The following is a 22339-nucleotide window of genomic DNA, read 5'->3' as shown; positions in this document are numbered from 1 at the left end:
AATGAAATATTAGTTTTGTAAATATTATTGTATTTTTAGTGAATTTAGTATGTGGCACTTCTCTATAAGTCAGGGAAATTAAATTAAAAGATCTTAAAATATTTGTTTTGCTAATCTTCCATGATCTTCTGAGGTAGAATAAATGAAGAATTACTGCTGCTTTATTAGGTTCTGACCAGTACTTGTTGATAAGACTCCTAAGGTTTTAAAATAGTAAGAATAAGGCTATGTGTAAGAAAAAAACATACTGAATAATATCTAGGGTTGATCTAGTAATGGAATAAGTTGTGCAGATAGACACTCTTGTTTTTAATGACACAGAAGAGGTTGCTTGCATACCTCAAATTCCATTGGCTCTCTTGAATTCATGATTATGGACTCCTCTCCACAATTTAATTGAAACATCTATCAAAAATTTATTTATGAAGCTTTTCAGTCAGCCATTTTTTAACATTTGCTATGTAAAATAGAAGTTCATTTTATTTATTCTGAATGTAAGCTTCCAGGTATATACTGTGGTCTGAATATTAGGGGTTTTGGTAAATCTGAGTATCTGGACCTGCCCTATGCATAACTTTCATGATTTCATAGTAGTTCGTTGTGTACCTCTCCAAGTTTTGTCTTTAAAACATGTCTAGTTTTTCTAAAGGAGGGCTGCATTGATGACTTTAGTTATTTCACTTATTTTTCTCTATATGTATCTAACTCTATTTTTTTATTAGGTCAGAATTGAACTTTAAAATTTTTTTTAATGTTTTCATTTATTTTTGAGAGAGCATGAGAAAGAGAGCGTGCACACGAGTTGGGGAGAGGCACAGAGAGGGGGGTGGATGGAAGATCCAAGCAGGCTGTGCACTGACAGCAGTAAGCCCGATGTGGGGGAAATGACCTTTTAAAAAGATTATATCAGAACATAATGGTTTTGGATAGTTTTTATGTGTGTTTGTCCAATATAATGATAGTCTTTTCTAGCCTTCATTTTACCTTTTGGAGGAATAGCAGCTAAACTCATGCCTCATCAGCTTCTAAGTATAGTTTGAATTAAACCATATGACATAGTGCTAATGTTAACCCTCAAACACCTTAAAATTAATGTTTTTCTGGCCTGAGGAATCAGGAAGGTTGAACCCCATGGGAAAGACAGGGTGAGGGGAATTCTGGAGAAGAGAGAGCTGAAGGATGGGTATCCTCTGATTCTCTGCATATGTCCTGAGTTCACCCCGCTCTTTGAATGACAGATAGACATTGTTGTAAACAAGATTTAAACTGTCACCCAAAGTCTCAGAGTAACCTCTGGGTGGCACATTTTGTGGGACCAGACCCAAAATAGCATAACAAAGTCTTTGAGAACTGAACTTCTACAGAACTGTGGTCTGTAGAAGGCAAAGCCAAATTGCAGTCTGAAACTAAGCAGGTCATATGCCTGCCAAAATAAACAAGCAAAAGTAAGGATTATAATACAACAATAGCATCACAATGTCTAGGATACAGTTTAAAATCTCTTGACATGTAAGTATACTATGACCAATTCTCAAGGGAAAGGAATGAACAGGCATCAAACTGGGATAATTTAGCTGTTGGAAATATAAAGGAATTGAAAGCAGCTATCATAGTGTAGTATTTAAGGTAAATACACTTGAAATAAATGGAAAGGTAGAAATTCTCAACTGAGAAATAAAAACTATGAGAGAAGAACCAACTGGACATTTTACAACTGGAAAATACAATATCTGAAATGAAAATTTCACTGCATGGGTTCCATAGCAGAATGGAAGAGGCAGAGGAAGGGGAAGGAGTCAGTTAATTTGAAGATAAACCAATAGAAATTATCCAAATGGAAGAAGAGAGAAAAAAGATTAGGTGAAGTAGAAAAGGACAGAGCCTCAGAGTCCTGGGGGATGACATCAACAGAGTGACATTAATGTCAGTAGAGTCCAGAAGGAGAGGAGAAAGAGATTGCTGTAGAAAAATTATGTGAACTAATAATGGCCAAAAGTATCCCAATATTGGATCAAGGTATGCATTTTTAGATTTAGAAAGTTTAGTAAACTGATACAGGAGAAAGCCAAAAGAAAAAAAAAAAAAAGAGCATGCTCAAAAAACAATCGAACTGCTGAAAACTAAAAGTGAAGAAGCATCAGAATGATGTATAGTGGTACTTGATCACAGACATGAACTAACATCCTTTGTTTTTGCTACTTTTGGAAATTTTGCTCTGTGAAGTGGCCCTATAGGCCACAATTGAAATCTGGTTTTGTGGCTTTAAAAAAGGGCTTATCAGCTTTTTTTAACCCCCGTATGGGAACTTGTAATTGAACCAAATGTATTCTTAATTAGTAAGGTAGGTTTTTTCATGAGAAAAGTCATTGGAAGGTATTACTTGTTAGTCTATAGGGAAAAAGCTATACCATCAAAATACCTGTTTTATAAGGGTGCATTCTCCTAGTCTTTCTAATTGACTTTTCATTTGTTTGCCTGCAACCCATGGCAATAGACTTAATTGCCGTAAAGATGTTGAGACATCTTTGCCACTATTACCTACTTTGTGGAGAATTTAATTGAAGGGGAAGCCTTTCCCAAGGGACTAAATCTGAAAGATGGTAGCCTCATAATCACCTATGCTTGCATTTAATGAGTGTATATAAAGGAGTTGACCTGAGTATAGTACATTGCACAATTTTTGGCACATAGTAAAAAAAAATACCATGGTTAATTTCTTCTCCTTGCCATCCTCCATTTAGCTAGAAGACGATATCAATTAAATTTTAATATCTATACTACATTTATATTAGCTAATTAACATCTGTTAGTTTGCATGTCAGTCACTGTACATGTAATGTGAGTGTCACTTGATTATTTTGGAACTCCATATAGAACTTTGCTGATCATGCAAGAAAACTGTCATTCTCACAGTAGGTTTTGTTTTAGTATATCAAGAGGACAGCATAGCCATCTAGGAAAAAAAATCAAAATTGAAAAATGTGTTAAGTTGTGGTTATTTCTTTCAATAAGTATGCATCTTAAAATTTGGATTCTTGGGGGCATCTGGCTGGCTCAGTTGTAAGAGCATGCTACTCTTGATCTTGGAGCTGTGAGTTTGAGCCCCATGTTGGGTGTAACGATTACTTAAAAATAAAATCTTCAAAAAAATTGGATTCTCTGTAGTCACACACCTAAAATTCATTAAATTAATTAGAATTACCATTTAAAAAGCAAGGATAGTTGAATATAGTTTTTATTTAAAATAACTATTATGTGCTTTTGTTCTATATTGAAGCTATGAACTTCCTTTATCCTATTTATCAACTATTAATAAGAACTTGAGTTTTGGTCGCAAAAATGGTAGCAGAGAGCTTGAAAGACTATATTTAGTGAAATTAATTATTATTAGATATTCAAGTTTTCAGAGATTGGTTAAAAGGTAAGTTTAGTGGCATAAGTTTTGAAATTTTATTTTTATAGTAGCCATATGTTTTTATAATAATGTTAGTTTGGTATAAAATCAAAAGATTTACTCAACACTGACTTTAGTAATAATGAGTCAGAAACTTGTTTTCACATGTGTGTGTTTGACATATGGAAATTTAGTATTTGTGGCCCTTCTTGCACTATTGGCCTGTTGTGCTTTTAGTAAGCTTTTGTCTCCTTTTGCAAATAGTACAATGAACATGGAAGGGTGGTGAAAATAATAAATACAAATAATGGCTCTGGGTTTTATGTTTTCCCTTCTTTATGGTTTTATTCAGCCAAGTTAACTTTTCAGCTCAGGATTCCGAGACATTTTTGTTCTGTCTCCCCTTGAGACGGTGAGCTTCTGCAGTGATCTTTAACTCTCCTCACCACTATGAGGCATGATGGAAAGGTGTCTCCTGCACCACTGTACAAAAGCAGTCCTTGTCCTTTTGGGCTAAAAAGTTAACAACTGCAGTGACATGAAAGCCAGTCTTTCAAGAGCATAGCTAAGTAGTTCAATACAAATGAGAAAATACAAGAAAAAGACTCTTTTAACTGGAATGGGTAAAGGAGGAGGGAAGCTGAGAAATTTCAGGACAGTTTGAACACGTGTTAATGCCTTTTGTATATGACTGTAAAACATGACCATGGCTTAACTGACCTGATTTTGTCTTTCTTTTTTTTTTTTAATTTTTTTTTTTTTTTAATGTTTATTTATTTTTGAGACAGAGAGACAGAGCATGAACAGGGGAGTGGCAGAGAGAGAGGGAGACACAGAATCTGAAACAGGCTCCAGGCTCTGAGCTGTCAGCACAGAGCCTGACACAGGGCTTGAACTCACGGACCATGAGATCATGACCTGAGCCGAAGTCGGACGCTTAACCGACCGAGCCACCCAGGCGCCCCTGATATTGTCTTTCTAATTGATGCTGATTATTGTTATCCCATTAGTTTTATAGAAATTGTGTCCATTCTCATCATCATATCACACATGGGTACATCAGGCAGGACCTAATGTCTTCATTTTGTTTTCAGCTGATGGCTGAAACTTACTATATGACCTTTTGACAATTCAGCTAATAAGTTGGTTAGATGTTTTGTTGGCTAATTGGACATAAAATGCTGAACATGTTTGCCTGTTTCTATTTCCTTAAAATAAGTCTTGTTAACATGTTGAATTTCCTTTCATTGTACTCCTGTCATCAGGGCACTACTTCTGTACACATTTTTCAATTTCAAAGAGCAGAATGATGGAAAAGGTACAACCCTAAAAATAAGGCCTAGACGTTTTGTTTTGTTTTGTTTTTTTAGTTTTTAAACCTCTTCTCTTAGTATCTGTTGATTTTTATTGTCTATACAATGTGCAGCCTCTTAAGGTGGCATAGTTATTTCTTGATATTTGTGTTAAATAGGATGGACTATTTCTTTTTAATCTCTATGCTCTTCCAGAGTTTTTCCAATTCTTCATCAGGGCTTGAGAGAGAATTTAAGTGTTAAGGGAATTATGTGCATATGTCCATGTAATTTATATTTTAACCTAAGTTTATGTAAACCTTAGGGCCAATTGTTGCTCAATGATATGTGGTAATCAAAGTCATAACATGGAAGGTGCCTGTGTTTCTGGAGCTTATACACCTACTTAAGAGGTTTTCTACAAGCTCAGGGCATGCTGATAAAGTTTTATGATCATCTACTTCACTTTGTGTTTCTTATTTACCATATAAATGGTAGTTTTGTTAGAAAAGGGTCTGTAATGTAGTACTAAGCAGTCACATAAGCTTTTAGGAGGGCTCTTGTCCTGACACAAGGCTGAGAAGTTTAGACCTGGGTTTTCCAAAGTGTGTTTTGTAGAGTACTATTTCTATAGATCATTAGATATTGCATAGGACACAGGGGGTTTCCAGACACACAAGTTTGGGAAACAAAGGGGTAAGCAATGTTAAGTAAGTTTTTTTCCCTGAAAGTCTTCTAATATTTTTTCTTATGGTGATGTCTGTGAAGTCCTAAAGAAAGGAGGGAATCTACACAAGTTTGAAACAGGACAACCTTATGTTTACTATAAATATACCTTTGTTCCTGTTATAGACTTTTTGGGCATTTTAAACTCTTTATTATGCTTTTTTCAGATTAATGATTGGACCTGTTTAAAAAAATTTAACTGAGTAAATTTGAAGATCTTTTTAAAAAAAGTTGTTTTTTTGTTTTTTTGTTTTTGTTTTTTTTTTAGAGACAGAGAGCTGGGGAAGAGAGAGAGGGAGACAGTAAATCTCAAGCAGGTTCTGTGCTGCCAGCTCAGAGGCCAACGCAGGGCCAAAATCAAGAGTCGGAAACTTAACCAACAGAGCCACCCAGGCGCCCCATATTTGAAGATCTTAATTGGCTTTATTAAACAATTCACGAATCTGGTAGCATCCCATCTAGCAAGGAGAGATCTCCCCTGAACTAGACAAAAGAAAGGTTTTTAAAGGCAGCTGGAGGGCATAAAAAGAGGAGACAGGAATTTATTAGCAAGTAATACATTGTTTAGGCAAGGTTGCCCTCTTAAGGAGATGGAAGGGGCCCATCAGTAAATTTCCTAATATTGACGAGGAAATTCCGTGTTGACTGGTTAAGTCATATTCCTTAGGGAGTTTAAACTGCACTTATGTTAGGTCTTAAGCCTTGGTTTACTGACTCAGGGCCTTAACCCGGGTGATGCCATGTGGGGCCTGTGATTTTCTCACTTAACAGACCTATTTCTTTAATTTTAAAGATATTTCTTCTGAAATGTATCTGGAGGTTGAAGAAGACATTTTTGGTGTTTACTTTGAAAATGTAGGGACGCCTGGGTGGCTCAGTCGGTTAAGCGTCCGACTTCGGCTCAGGTCATGATCTCATGGTCCGTGAGTTCAAGCCCCTTGTCGGGCTCTGTGCTGACAGCTCAGAGCCTGGAGCCTGTTTCAGATTCTGTGTCTCCCTCTCTCTGACCCTCCCCTGTTCATGCTCTCTCTCTCTCTGTCTCAAAAATAAATAAACATTTAAAAAAAAAAAGAAAATGTAACTAGCATACTTTTATGTATTTATTTTCTAGCATACTTTAAAAAAATAAGTTCATCCTATAGTTCTTTCTTTCCTGGCTCCACTGTGGGAGCCATTGGAAACATTGGGGTTCAGAGCCAATGGCCAAGGAAGAATTCTTGAGACATCTTCTTCTGCCCGCTGGTACTATCCCCATACTACAATAAAAGCCACCTTTAATTGCACCAAAATGCCGCAAGAATTCTTTCTTGGCTGTCAGTTCTGAACTCCAATATTTCCGCATCATAGAGTATATAGAGTTTCTCAAATATTTTCAATATGGAGCCTTTGTCATATAGATCATTTCCAGGATTTAGTGGTCCATGGAATATACTTTGGGAAACAGGTCTGGGCTTAAAATATTCCCCAATTTCATTTAACTATTTCATTAAGTGTTCAGTTTTCGTAATAGTTGGAGGAGACATATTTCATGTATTTGCCATGCCATATTCACCGGTTAGATTTTGGTGTGGAATTATGCCAATTCTGCTAGTTACTAGCTTTGTGTCTAAGCTTCAGTTTTGTATCTAGACTACAGATAATAATAGAACTTAACTTCTTAGGGTTGTTGTGAGGATTATGGCAAATCTTCCACATAGCACATTTAGCACACTGGCTGGTACTGAATAAATACTCACTAAAATTTGTTATTATAAGGAATTGTGTGTGCAAATGTTCCTGCCACATTTTAGAGATGGATGGTTTCTCTTTTGGCCTTGTTTCTCACATTTTCTTAGCAGGAGCCACATGTCTAGGTGCTATATTGAAATTTTAATAGGAAAGCCACTAATTGTTTTGTAGGTTTTTTTCTAAACAGAAAATGGCTAGAGAAGCCATCTGTAGCACTTAATCTAATAGCTTGCATTTAGGGCTTTCATTTACCTTTGTATTCTGTAGCAAAAGTATGTTTCTTTAAGAGCTAGATCATTAAGAGCTAAAGTATCTGTGGTTAGGCTATTGATGGTTTCAAAGCTTTTGAGGGAAGAGTTCAACCAGTCCCTGAATTGCACATGTAAACACTCATGCCTCGAAAATTGCCAGGCTTCTGGAGAATTATACATCCCATTTGTAGTGAGGCAGTTTCTCACACTTTACCTGCATATATTGGAACTTGTTCAACAGTCCATGTGTATAGTGGAATCAGCAAGTAATAACTGCAGGCAAAATAACGAGAGCCTAGTCAAACGAGGTCGAGGTGGTTGAAATAAATTGGTGACAACTGTTTAAAACCATCAGTCAGAAGTATATCCTTTAGCATTTCTTGTAGTGCAAGACTGTTGGCAACAAATCTGTCAGGTTTCCTGTATCTGAAAAGAACTAGAGCAAAAAATACATACATACAGGACTGTTTTCAAGAACAATGATATGAATGATGGACTTCTTATCAGGAACAAATAACAAGATGGTAGACAGGCAAAAAAGTTTTTAATTTTTATAAAGAAATTTTGGAATTATTAATTTGTCTTTTCTAATTGCTGTGTAAATAACTAAAAGTAAAGCAAATGCCATTTAAGGTTTTAACTAAAGAAAAGCACAAATTGGAGATTAAACAGCATAGATTTATGAAAATATGCAGGGGTTAGGTGACATTTTACTTATGTATTTGTTTTTTTAACTGCTTTTAAAACCTCATTTCAAGTTCTAGACATTAAGTCCTTAGAAGGAGTTAGTTTCATATAACGGTTTAAACATTTTATACTTGTTTTATCAATAATTTTTATGCCTCTTATTTACTCAGGTTCTATGATACTGTGATTAATGAAATATTATTTAATTATAGTTTAAAATAGGATTAATGCCAATTTCAAAGGGAGAATAATTTTATTACATATTTTCTTTCACATAATGAACATACATGTTTACTAAGTTTTGTTACAATTATAGCGTAAACAATTTAAAATTTTTTTAATGTTTTTTATTTATTTTTGAGAGAGAAAGAGAGCAGGGGAGGGATAGAGAGACAGGGAGAGACAGAACCTGAAGCAGGCTCCAGACTCTGAGCTATCAGCCCAGAACCCAACGCAGGGCGAACCCATGAACCACAAGATCATGACCTGAGCTGAAGTTGAACGCTTAACTGACTGAGCCATCCAGGTGCCCCAACATAAATAGTTTTTAAAATGTGGTCTCAAAACCACCATGATTGCAGTTTTTGATGACCATATCATATTTTGTACTTATTTGCTCCTCGTTAAACGTTTAGGTAATTTTCTTTTAAAAGTCCATTATAGAAAAAATAAGTCTGTTGTAGATAATACTGTCGTTAACATATTTTGCCAATAGGATATAATTTCTTTTTTATTTTGTCTTGGATAAATTCCTAAGATATGTATTTATTCTATTCTATTCTATTTGGTTTTTTGTTTCTTTATTATTTAACTTGGCTCCACACCCAGCGTGGGGCTTGAACTCATGACCCTGAGATTTCAAGAGTTTCATGCTCTACCTACTGAGCCAGCCAGGCACACTATGCTGTTTTACTTTACATAAAATTTTATTTTACAGATACACGTACGGTGCTAGTGTTGTGTGCCAGAAAGTTTATGGAATTTGTTCAGAATCCCATAGCTACTAAGTAGCTGAACAGGCTGGCTCCAGAGTTTGTGCCCCTATAACTTGCTGTGATATCTCTTTGATACATCTTGCCAATTAGCTCTCTTGGAAAAGGATTACACTTATTTTCATTCAGTTTTACCACAATTTATCAGTCTTGGATGATACATTTAAAAAAAAACCAATTTAATAGGTATAAAATGATATATATATATATATATTTTTTTTTTTTTTTAAACGTTTATTTATTTTTGAGACAGAGAGAGACAGAGCATGAGCGGGGGAGGGTCAGAGAGAGGGAGACACAGAATCTGAAACAGGCTCCAGGCTCTGAGCTGTCAGCACAGAGCCCGAAGCGGGACTTGAACTCACGGACTGCGAGATCATGACCTGAGCCGAAGTCAGCCACTTAACCGACTGAGCCACCCAGGCGCCCCAGATATATATATTTTTAAAAATTTGCTTATTTTTGAAAGAGAGAGAACCTGAGCAGGGAAGGTACAGAAAGAGAAGGGGACAGAGGATCTGAAGTAGGCTCTGTCTCACAGGGTCTCTCCTGTCCCCAGTGCAGGGCTCAAACTCCTGAACTGTGAGATCATGACCTGAGCTGAAGTTGGATGTTCAACCGACTGAGCCACTCCAATGCTCCTAAAATGATACACTTTTATTCTGTAGAAGTACTTGATAGAGAAGATTAATTTAAAAATATAAAACGAAGTTAAATTTTTGTTTGTAAAAAAGCTTTCCTTGTTTTTACCATTATTAATTTAAAAGTAAAAGGGAAATTGACTAAGGCTATTGCTAAAGGAAATGGTATATTGGAAATTCCTAGAATGAGTTTTCTGTCTTTAGGGACTGATGACATTGTTTATGAACTTGGCTTAGTAAATATTTTGTTGTAGATACTTAATTGTACAAAAATATCACAATTTGAGAAGAGTTTTCTGTTTGTCAATGGTAACTTTTAAATTATCTACTTAAGATGAATTTTTAAAATTCTAAGGACACTGCCTGTTCATAGCTGAAAATTAAAAACCATGCAGGAGAGTGTAAATTAATAAGTAGAATACTCCCTTTCCCCTAGTTCTCTAGTCCCAGTTCACTAGATATGTGAAGGGACTACAGATGAGAGCCCCCCAAAATGTATCACTTTGGCGTTAAGATTATTTTGAGTTAAAAGTAATAAGAACCCAACAGAGGCAGGAGAAGCTCTCTGCCTCCCCCAGTGACTGCCTAACTTTACATGGGAAACAAGAGCCTACAACAACAGGAAGAGAGCTATTAGACTATTAACTATTTGCAAGAATGTTTTTCTTATGAAAGTCTAACTTGTCTTCTTTTTTCTTCTCTTTCTTTCTTTCTTTCTTTCTTTCTTTCTTTCTTTCTGCTGGAGCTGCGAGTTTTTTGGAATTGTGAATATACTTTTGAAATATGGAGCCCAGCTTAATGAACTTCATCTGGCATACTGCCTGAAGTATGAGAAATTTTTAGTATTTCGCTACTTTTTGAAGAAAGGTTGTCCATTGGCACCATGGAACCATATTTCTGAATTTATAAGTCATGCAATTAAAGCACAGACAACATATAAGGAATGGCTGCCATCTCTCCTGCTTGCTGGCTTTGACCCACTGAATCTACTCTGCAGTTCATGGTAAGAAGTCCTACCATAGTGAAGCTTTGGAAAAAAGCTTTTCCTTTTGGAATGAATATACTACCTTCAGTTTCTCCCAATTTCTTAAGATTCCCATTTGGGAGGAGAGAGAGAGAGAGAGAGAGAGAGAGAGAGAGAGAGAGAGAGAGAGAGAGAGAGAGAATGAGAATGTGTGCATGTGTTTTGGTGTGATGGGTAGGTTGGGGTGAAGGAGTTGGGGGGCTACTAATAGATTGAATGTAAGAGTCCTGGAAAAGGTAAGAAGAGGTGGAAGGGATTAGAAATGGATGAATGCCAATGAATTCTTTGGACGGGGGCTATTTCTTCTACTTAGGCCATCTCTCATGCTCTTACGCCTGTGACAAAATGGTTGTAGCTGCTTTGGAGATTTCTGTTATCCTTTCATCTACCAGAGGGAATACTCTTGTCCTGTAGCATCTTGTGTATTTGAACTTTGTCTCCTTTAATGTAAATACTGATTTCTGCAGTAGCTGATAATATATGAAAGTTGACTCAGGGTTTTTCTTGGATGAGAAGGGAAAACTGTTTCTTCCAGCCTTTAGCTTTTACAAAAGTTGTTTCTATCTAGGTGGAGCTGAGAAGGTGATTGTAGCAATGAAATAACTCTGTTGGCCTGTAATTCAAGTCAAATGAGAAAATAGAATAAGTCTCCAGGAAAATAGAGGACATGGGTATTGTATAAAATTCCAATGAAACATCTCAATGTCCTCATTTTTGTGCCTTGAAAGTCATCATTCACTAAAATAATGTTTAGACAAATACTAAATTTTGCATTTCAGCAGAAAGTTGCTTTGATATCTTATTAAATTGGGGTTTTTCTTTGGAAAACAGGTCTTCTTTGTGGTTCATGCAGGGAACAGTAGTGTTCCCTACTTGTACATTGTTTGCATTTCTGGAGACTCCCGTCTTTCACTCGGTGGCTTCTCTGTCTGCATGTGGTGAACAGGTCTCTATCTGGCAGATCTCACCGACTCACCTTTTTATGACATCTGTCAATATATAGAATTCAGGAATTTTTACTAAGTAGAGGTTTTATGCTTCGGCCTGTCATCCCTTTTGATACCAAGTGTTTTACATAATGAGGTTTGTAAGGAAAAAGTGCTTTCTGGGAGGTTGTTTGAGGAACATAGAAGTAAAGGCAAAGTTCAGGTACACATTCCGATTCCCAGTTTACTTTTTGTTTATAGCTTACAAGTTGAGTGCCTGGTTGTATTTACTCCTTTTCCCAGCAGCTGATTAATATCCAGTTGTCTGTCAGATACTCATTGTTGGAATTCTCTCTATACCTTTTCAATACAATTTCACAAAAATCCATTGTATTTTTTAAATAATTGAATGAAATATAAAGATTATTGACAATTCATTGAGAAATCACTGATTTTTAAAAATTCTTATTTATTTTTTATTTTAGAGAGAGAGTGTGCAAGCGGGGGAGAGAGGCAGAGGCAGAGAAAGAGAGAATCTTAAGTAGGCTCCATGCTGAGCATGGAGCCTGATGCAGGGCTTGATCCCCCGACCCTGAGATCATGACCTGAGTGGAAATCAAGAGTAGGATAGTCAATCGACCGAGGCACCCAGGTGCCCTGAGAAATCACTGATTTTTAAAAGTTATTCATATATGCATATTTGTGTTAAATCTCCTTTATATGTGCGTGCGTGCGTGCGTGTGTGTGTGTGTATGTGCACATGCGCAGACACACAAACCACTAAGATAGAAACACTTGCTAAGGAATGCTGTATCTAGCTATTAACAAAGTTATTTAAGTGTTCTTAACTATTAGCTTACTGAATTTTGTGGTTGTGTCAGGCTCCTGACAGCTAGCCGCAGTTGCCTCTCACTATTCTAAGATTCACTCCCCAACTGCTGCTATAAATTCAGTCCAGCACATGGGGCAGCTGTGGACAGCCCTGACAGTGTGTCCTTAGGGCACCTCCCCTCTTCTCAGCAGTATTCTTTGTGTTCTTCCTCTGAAGGTACTGACTCTGTAGTACTTGTCTGTTACTTTTAGCCTTCATAGTCCCTTGTGGTTTCTAGTTTCTTTCTTTAACCAACACTTAGAATATGGCCTGACACAAGTAAGCACTATTTTAAGTTCTTTACTGTATTAATTCATTTAATATAAAATACAGTGGATACTATTATCCTTATTTTGCAGAGAGGCAAATTGAGGCCCAGAGTGTTTAGCATGCTTGCTCAAGCTGACACAGCTAGTAATTTACTAGTACTAGAGTTTATCCTGTAATGTGGCTGTCCTGTAGTGTGGCTCAAGTTTGTCTTTCTAACCATTGTGCTATCCTGCCTTTGCCCTGTGTGTCCATATGGATACTGTAGTTACATCACTGAATTTCAAGTTCCTTAATCCCTTGCATAACCTAGGGGATGTATATGTGCCAGCTTTTCTTGCTCCTTCTTACTCATAAATTAGCAAGTACCTATAGGGGGAAAAATTAAATGTTGCCTCTTTTCCTTTCCTCCTCAGCCAACTTCCTAGAGGGCTGGGAGAGGGAATTACTTAAGTTAATTCTCCCAGAAGGATTTGTAAAATACACTCTTCCATCCCCAGTCCGGATACAGGACCCTCCCCCTCCCCATGTGAATAGGCCATGTAAAAATTTTTTTGTTGTATTTGTTGATATCTCTCTGTGTGCTATATATATTGAATGTGTTGGGCTAGAAAAGAGTTGAGAAACAGTACACTACAAATTATTTTGAAGTAAATTGTAAAACTTTCAACTGTCTGGAGGGAGAATGCCAGTTGTATATATGTTACTCCAAAGGAGTAACTTCAGTCACTTTATATTCATTAGAAAAATACAATGGAAAATTTCACTTTAGCAATGAAAATGCTTAACATGGTCAAATTTTTGTTCACTGATCTTTTATTGAGTGGATAAAGCTACTGTTTATGCTGAATATGATAAATGTTTTGCTTTCTTTGATCAAATTTACATTCAAAGAGCTGTTTCAAGAAAAATTCTCCCATAAAAATTCCAGTATGTTGTTAAAGTGGATTTTGGTTGTATCTTATTTATATCACATGTAAGTCTGTTGCTTAATCTTTGTCATGTAAATTATAAATGTCTTTCCTAGTATTGCTTGCCTTAAACAGTTTTAAAAATGTATCTCACTGAATAATTGCCTGTCACAATATAATCTACAGAGTTGAAATATTTTTTCAACTTTGAATGCAAGACTAGGTCCCCTCCCTACCCTTGCCCAAATGTAATGGGTGAATAATAGGAAGTAAATGTCATCTGTGCATTTAGTTGATTAACTGTCACTCGTTTATGATTGTACAACTGCTTTGTACAATGTAATGGTCAATGTAGTACACTAACAATACATTTTTAGTGGCATTATCAGCATTGGTAGAATCAACTCACCATTATATTAACTAAAGCTGTATAAACAGATTTATTTCTCGTGTGTGTGTTTAGATAACTGCATAAAAATGACTTTTTGTTTGGTCATAGTGAGACTTAAAGCACACTTAAGCAGAAAAATGAAATCATTAAAAAAGAAATAAGGAGCCAGAATTAAGTAACCTTTGTTGTGGGGTACTAGCAAGTTAAGGAGATTGTTTGCCTTTGAGTATATTGTACCATTTAATGTATTCTCAGTATTTCTTGATAAGTTGTGATTTTACTGAGAGCTTCCTAAGACATAAAATGTTTTCCCAAAGCATTTTGTGCTACACTTCTTTCTTATGTATGCTTGCATATTGGAGAATTAAGAATTGGGGAAATGATTTTCATACTCCCTAGTCCTTCATTTCAAGGACACTTTGACTCTGAATTACAAAATATAAGTTGTCTTTGAGATGACAAGTTGAGAGTATTATTCAGTTTCTTTCCTTTCCTTCTATTTTTTCCCCTTTTTTTAGTTCTTGCTCAGTAACATCTTTAAAAAAGCAACCTTGAAAGTAATTTCTGAAGTAATTACCAGAAGCCCTAATCATTTTATTTTCCTTCCAACAATGCAATATTGCAGGGGAGTATTTAGTTGAGTAATGGGTAATCTTGTAACAAGGTGGGTAATCTTGTTAGAATTTGGAGTTCTCTTTAAGATGTGACTAAATTTCGGGGTGCCTGGGTGGCTCAGTCGGTTAGGCAATTGACTTTGGCCCAGGTCATGATCTCATGGTTCGTGTGTTCGAGCGCCGCATCAGGCTCTGTGCTGATGGCTCAGAGCCTGGAGCCTGCTTTGGATTCTGTGTCTCCCTCTCTCTCTGTTCCTCCCCTGCCCGTTCTCTGTCTCTCTGTGTCTCTCAAAATAAATAAATATAAAAAAAATTTTTTTAAGATGTGACTAAATTTCAGGTGTACAATGTTTTAAGGCCTACAAAAATGCAATATTGAAAATTTCAATCCAGTTTTAGTAATATCAAATATTTGTGCAACATTTTATACTTTTCAAAGTATGTTTACTGTATTGTTTCATTTTCTCAAATATTCTCCTGAAATAAGTTAAGTATTATTTGCATTTTTGAGACTGTGGTCTAGGGCTTGAAGAATTTAGGCAATATGTTTGTAAGTAGTAGAGGTGGTATTAGAAACCAGAACTTTTCTTAGAATAGTGCTCTGTCCAGTAGGATTCAGGTGCTTATAAAATCTGGGGAAGACTCTTTTGGCTGGGTTGGTCGAAAATTCAGTATTATTTTGAAATACTAGAGGGAGAACTTGTTTCTCTTGAACACTTTTCAGTCCTTAAGGACAAAAGTTGTTTTAGTACATCTTTTAGAACTGACTATACAGTGTGGAAGGTTCCTACGGGGTAACAATTGCCCATCCCTGGGAATTGGACAGAAACAAGCCATCTCTCCCATATACTCAGTTAAGTGATAGCTTTGGGTGTTTTGGGCTTTATCCTTTTAGGACTGTTAAGTTGTGTGTCTATTAGAATGACCACTTGAGGTGTTGATAGCAAGAGATTCCAGTGGGAAGAGATAATTGACAAATCCACTGATGATACTGGTGACTCTCTTTTTCTTAACCTCTGCTGCTGAGGAATGGGAAGGAGAATTCCTGTCCTCTACAGAAGTAGAGATTCTCTTGTCATCTAGTGGACAAGGACACACACAGTCCATTCATTTTCTTGTAGGAACCTGTAAATGATTATTCATATCCATTGAACTTACCTCCAGTTACATGAATGTTTTCTGTGCCCCAGTTTTCGCTCTTCCTGCTATACTGAAAGGTTGCAAGAATAACTAAGTGGTGTTTGTTTTCAGGATGAACCCTTGGCATATTTTGTGTCTGATGGTATGTTAACATCTTGCTAATACAGGATTGACTCAGTCAGTGATGACATCCTTATCTTCACTTTGGAGTTTACTAATTGGAGGACACTTCCTCCAGCTGTTGAAAAGATGATCTCCACTCGTGCCTCAAACTCGTCTCGGGCTCTGCAGCAGCATATTGGTAAGAAAGTTTGATTTTAGACACATTTCACTACTTTCTCTTCTCTTCTCTAGCTATCTTATAATTATAAGTGATCAGAGTCGTTAAATTGGGCATTGTTTGCATTTTCTTTATGTGGGGAAAGGATGGGGCTGTGGTGGTGGTGTGGTGGTGGATCATAGTAATTTTCTTCAATGAATATCTTATCTGATTTGATAAGTTTAGCCTAAGGAGCATATAAAGCAAAGCAGGTGTTTATTGATATTTTTATTTAATGGTGTCCTTTTATTTATAGTAAGGATTATGTAAACAAAAGTGAGTCCTAAAAATGTTGTTAGTGAATATTTAGTTTGTGGGCAGAAAAATGCTAACCGTTTATTTGTTATTACCACCCTTTTTTATACCTCTTACTTAATGCATGCCAGTGTGTTGGCACAATATAACTATCAAGGTGAGCTGGGTGAAAATTCTGTGAATTGATTGATACTTTATTATTATTTTTTAATCCTTTTTAAAAAATATTTATTTTTCAGAGAGAGAGAGTTCAAGCAGGGGAAGGGCAGAGAGAAACAGGGACAAATGATCTGAAGTGGGCTGTGCCCTGACAGCAGAAAGCCCAATATAAGGCTCACACCCATGAACTGTGAGATCTTGACCTGAGCTAAAGTCCCAGGCTCAACCTATTAAGCCACCCAGGTACCCCTGATTGATAATTTAAATGACTGTTTTAAAACAAATTCTCAACTTACTTTCACTTATTAAAAATTTTTTAAAGCTAGTTAAAAAGCATGAGTAGAAGGGGTGCCTGGGTGGCTCAGTAGGTTGAGCATCCGAACTTCGGCTCAGGTCATGATCTCTCAGCTTGTGAGTATGAGCCCCACATTGGGCTCTGTGCTGATAGCTCGGAGCCTGGAGCCTGCTTCGGATTCTGTGTCTCCCTCGCTCTCTGCCCTTAGCCCACTCGCATTCTGTCTCTGTCTCTGTCTCTGTCAAAAATAAACAAACATTAAAAAAAAAATTAAAGCATGAAGTAGAAGATCTTACGCAAGGAAGCCAGCTTAAACTAAACATAATATATTGTAATTCAGATTTGGTTTACTTTAACTATATTTTGTTAACCAGATTATATGTCTAAAGCTAGGAAAATTTTTTCTTCTCTGCTATTTTTGCATGAAATGTAGCTCTTCATAAAACATGTTGAATAGGTTTTTAACAAGTGAACTTAATGCATATGTAGAAATGTGTCTTGTAATTTCTTGGAAAATTACATTTAAGTAGATTTTCTCAATCAAAAACAGACATTCAGGAAAATATGCTCTTGAACTGAGGTGTATTCAAACTCTTAGAGAGTTTTCTGTTGAAGAAAAAAGTAATCTGTTTGGAGTCTGAATGTTTTCATACAGAATTTCTTTAATGATAATGTTGGAAAACTCACTTGCATTTAATTCTTAATGTTGAGAATTGCATCTTTTACTAATTATGTATCTGAAGCAGTAGAGAACAAGTGTCTATTTAAAATAGATAGAATATGGGACAATGGATTTGGGAACAAAAGTCAAATGAGGGAGCATATGCCAAATGGGAAAATTATTGCAGTGTATCAATTAGTAAAGATATGTGAGAGTTTACTCTGAAGACTTTAACATATGGTAAGTTTGTCCAGATGAAGGTAAAAATTGTTCATGAGTGCATTACCCTCCAGTAGACTAAATCCATCAAGGGCTTCTTCTTTAATTAGGCACTAGGTAGAGCTTGGGTAGGGTAATAATCATCATCTCTTAAGAGCATTTTATTTTGGCTACAGATTTGCAAAAGTCTTTCTCAGAGGTATTAATGTAGCTCATGCTTTTCTGGTCTATTTCTCTAGCCGAGACCTCTTTTCTTGATTCCATTCCCATATATCCAACTGCCTTATGGACATCTCCCCTTGGTATCTCATATTTTGACATATCTAAAATTTGAACTTGTCATTTTTCCTACTAGTCCTGCTGTTCCTTCTGTATCCTGGCTCGAGAAGTGAAATGGTTTGGGAGTGCTAGTTACCCAGAGAGTGAGTTATCCTTGGCAGCTCTTTATTACTTGTCTCATCCATAGCAGTGGTGCCCAACAAGGATGATTTTGCTCCTGATATTTGGCAATGTCTACCAACATTTTTTGGTTGTCATTACTGGTGAGGGGGCTATTGCCATCTAGCATGCAGAGGCTAGGGATGCTGCTAAACATCCTACAATCTGCAGGACAGCCCCCCACGACAAAGAATTATCTGGTTTCAGTGGTCAGTAGTGCTGAGTTTGAGAAACTCTGATCTACATTGTCTCTTGGGTTGTCTGGTTTTAAGAAGGCCTTTTATTCCTATTATGGAAAGCCTTTTTTAAACCCTGCTCTTATTGCAGGCTACTTAGGAAAAGCTTGTGTTCTTCCTCCTAGTTATATTGATCTCTCAAGGTATTCTGTATTGGTTCCTCTTCTGCAGATAATGGGAACCATAACAATATTGGATTTTAGTAGGGCTGAGGGGAAAAGATATGCCCACCTACTCAGTTGTCTGAATTTCTCTTCCGTTCTGTAGTTCAAGGCTCTCTCTCTTGATACACCCAGCTTTCCTCTTTTCCTTCAATTTTCAGGACACTCCATTTGGTATAGTGGTTAACTTTATTTGGATCTTGAGCTGCAGGACTTTCGGTGAGCAGAAGCATGGCTCATCACCAGTGAGAGTGAGCCCAGAAAAACAACTCTTTAACTACCTCTCTAAATGTATGAGTCTCGCTTTCTCTAATAATTTAACATGGTAGCAGAAACTATGTTCTCAATATATTTAATTTTTTTTTTTTTGAAAAGATACTTCTTGTAGCCCAATACCTATTAGTAAGCCCCTAGATAATTTCAGCTCCCTAGCTCCTTTAGGTTTACCAGTATCTATCCCAAGGAAAAGATTTTCTCTATTTTTTTTTTTTTTTCTAGGCCCTTTTCAAGTCTTTGGAATGCCATATCCTTGGTCAATATTTTCCTTTCCTTACCTTTTACCTTTTTCCTCCATAAAGAAATAGGAGCTTGCTTTGGTAGTTTACAAATAAAAAAGATGACTAGTCCCTTGTTCCTCATGTTTTAATCATGAAGTTAGATTTGTCTTCAAAAAGATTTTTTTTTTTTTGCATCAGAAAGGAAATGTATACCAGGTACTGACTGTTTGCATCTTTAATGACAATTTTTTGTAATCATGTGCCTTCTATACATACCTCTTAGAAATATCATTTTAACCACATAGTAGTAGACTTCTTCATAAAAAAATCTGCCTACCTCTGGCCAGCTGTCCAAGATAAAGTCTAAGTAATTAAATTCTTAGGGATAAAAGCACTTGGCTTTAGTTCATCCCCACTTTAATGATCAAATATGTACAATTCTATCCATGGTATTATATGAATCTGGATTCTGTAAAGAATCTAAAAGGGCCCCAGGAAACTCTCTTGATGTATTCATTTCAATGTTCTGCTTTGTTCTAAAAAGGATTTAAAGTCGTTTATACATGTAGATTATCACAAAACACTAAGACGTTAAAAGTGGAAGCAAAAGAAAAATGAAAAGTAAACTTGGGGATGGATTTAAAATGGTGTCAGGGAAAATATAGCATGGTAATCTGAAACGTGCCTGTGGACAGGCTGTAAATTTGGTTCTGACTGAACTCTCTAGTCATTGACATTAGGTTACAGAGATTACATAAGATAAACTTGTTACTCACAAGTACAAATATTCTTGGATGTGGTAATGACAGTTTCCTAGAAGTTGTCTTTGTAGACTTGGTTTCTTGGGGACTTTATTTTACCTTACCAGTCTTCAATGTGGACTGTTGCTATCATTCTAACCTATAATTCAGTAAAAGTAGTTCTTAGGGATCAGTATGGTGTCATCTAGGTACTGGGGTATCTGTGACTCTGACTTAACCAGGGCTAGATTTATAATATCTGGAGGAGTGGGTGACCTGAGCACTTCTCTTTAAATACTGTATTTTTCAACTCAATATTTTATAAAAGTTTAAGTAATCTTTACACCCCGTGTGGCGCTCGAACTCATGACCCCAAGATCAAGAGTTGCACAAAACTCTTTGGACTGAACCAGCCAGGTGCCCCTCTCAACTCAAGGTTTTGTTTATTTGTTTGTTTTGTTTTGTTTTGTTTTTAATTAAGTAATCTCTACACCCATCATTGGGCTTGAGCTCACAATTCTGAGATCAAGAGTTGCAGCTAGAGCCAGCTAGGTACCCCTCAACTCAATTTTTATTTTTTTCAATTAAAAAAAAATTTATTTTATTAATTTTTTTTTATTTTAGAGAGTGAGAGAGAGCATGGGGGAGAGGGATAGAGGGCAAGAGATAGAACCCAAGCAGGCTTCACTCTTAGCCCAACATCTGACACAAGGCTCGATCCCACGACCCTGCGATCACTATTGGAGCCTAAATCAAGAGTCAGTTTCTCAACCAACTGAGCCACACAGGCACCCCTCAACTCAAATTTTAATATTAATAGTTAGCAATAAGTCTAAAATTATACTACCTAAGAAGTATCAGAGTGCAGCTATTTTGTGTTGATTCAGCTATTGTTGTGTAGATTCAGTTGAGAGCACATTTTTAAGAGGAATAGTTGCGCTTTGAAGTAGAAGCAAAACAAAAATGGAAAGTAGAGGTTGATTTGTGATGGGCTAAGTATTCTATTTGTGCAACCCATGGAATATTATGAGGGCTTCTTGCTAAATGTGGTAGGCTGAACAAGTATCCACAGCCACAGTTTCTTTTGAAACTTTGAGCAATGCTTGTAGTTTGGAGCAGTGTTCCTTATTCCTGTACTTTTCCTGATAAACCATTGTAGTAAGTACAAACTCACTACATGTAGCAGCTTATTTTAAGAGATTGTTATATTTGCAGTTACAAATTGAGGTATAACTACCAGAAACAATTTAAGTTTAGTCATAGTTTATTATAATCTTTTCTGGTCAAAATGTTTTCTCCAGCTTTATTGAGATATAATTGACATATAACATTGTGTGAGTTTGAAGTATACCTTTTTGATAATAATTAACTAGCATTCCAGTTGTCTACTCAAGCCATTTCTAGTTTAAGGTAATAAAATGTATCCAGTTTTCAAAGAATACTTTTCTGTTATCTATAGCAATAGCATGTATCTTGTGGAAAAGATAAATTTTCTATCTTGAAAGATACATCTTTCAATATGTAACCTTCCCCCCCCCCCTTTTCAAATTTTTATTTAAATTTCAGTTAGTTAACATACAGTGCAGTATTGGTTTCAGGAGTAGAATTCAGTGATTGACCCATTAGATACAACACCCAGTGCTCATCATAGCAAGTGCCCTCCTTAATGCCCAACCCCCATCTAGCCCATCCCCCATCTACCTCTCTATCAACTCTCAGTTTGTTCTCTATCTTTAAAAGTCTCTTATGGCTTGTTTCCCTCTCTCTTTTTTCTCCCCCTTTCTCCCCACCCCCATATGTTCATGTGTTTTGTTTCTTAAATTCCACATATAAGTGACATCACATGGTATTTATTTGTCTTTCTCTGACTGATTTTGCTTAGCAGAATACAGGGTAGCTCCATCTTTTTTTTTAGGTTTGTTTATTTTTAGTCATCTCTACACCCAATGTGGGGCTCGAATTCATGACCCAGAGACCAACAGTCCCTTGCTCTCCTGACTGATCTGTCCAGGCACCCCTCAAGATGTATCTTTTATATCATTAAGTTACTTGTTAAAAAGATGGGAGATGGGGCACAACCTTATTTCAGGCTGATGGAGGAGCTAATGGAGGTAATTTGTAACTGCAAATATAACAGTCTCTTAAAATAACTTTTTACATGTAGTCAGCCTGGTGTACTTACTATAATGGTTTATCATTCTACTTTGACTCTCATGGTAGTGATATGGTTCAGTTTTTGCATGGACATCAGGCAAAGTTAATAAAATAGTTAAAAATTGGAGCTCTGGAAATGAATAGAACACCTCCACTACTTTCTCGTCTTAGAGAAGTTACTTACATCTCTGAGCCTTGGTTTCTTCAGCTGAAAAAAGGGATAATAATAGAACCTACCTCATCATTTTCACAACAGATTTTGTCATTTTGGCAGAGACAGACCTCAGCTAACTGAGTTCTGCTTCATTTTACTCTTCCTTGGAATAGAGGAAGATTGCATTTTCCAGACT

General features: G+C 36.4%; 1 protein-coding gene across 8 annotated transcripts in view; it reads left to right on the top strand.

Moving 5' to 3' along the window:
• ASB3 (ankyrin repeat and SOCS box containing 3) overlaps positions 1-22339 on the top strand; it is a 113898-nt gene that overhangs the window by 79570 nt on the left and 11989 nt on the right. For 7 of the 8 annotated variants that reach the window (XM_042932259.1, XM_042932261.1, XM_042932258.1 and 4 more), the window contains 2 exons: positions 10454-10714; positions 16023-16156. In XM_042932259.1, the coding sequence (XP_042788193.1) occupies positions 10454-10714; positions 16023-16156 (395 nt within the window). The remainder of the gene's footprint in view (positions 1-10453; positions 10715-16022; positions 16157-22339) is intronic. The other variant, XM_042932263.1, reaches the window with a different exon arrangement.

Source organism: Panthera leo, chromosome A3 (genome assembly GCF_018350215.1).
Source record: "Panthera leo isolate Ple1 chromosome A3, P.leo_Ple1_pat1.1, whole genome shotgun sequence".
NCBI lineage: Eukaryota > Metazoa > Chordata > Mammalia > Carnivora > Felidae > Panthera > Panthera leo.
The sequence above is the reverse complement of the archived record's forward strand: the minus strand, read 5'-3'. Positions and strand labels throughout refer to the sequence as shown.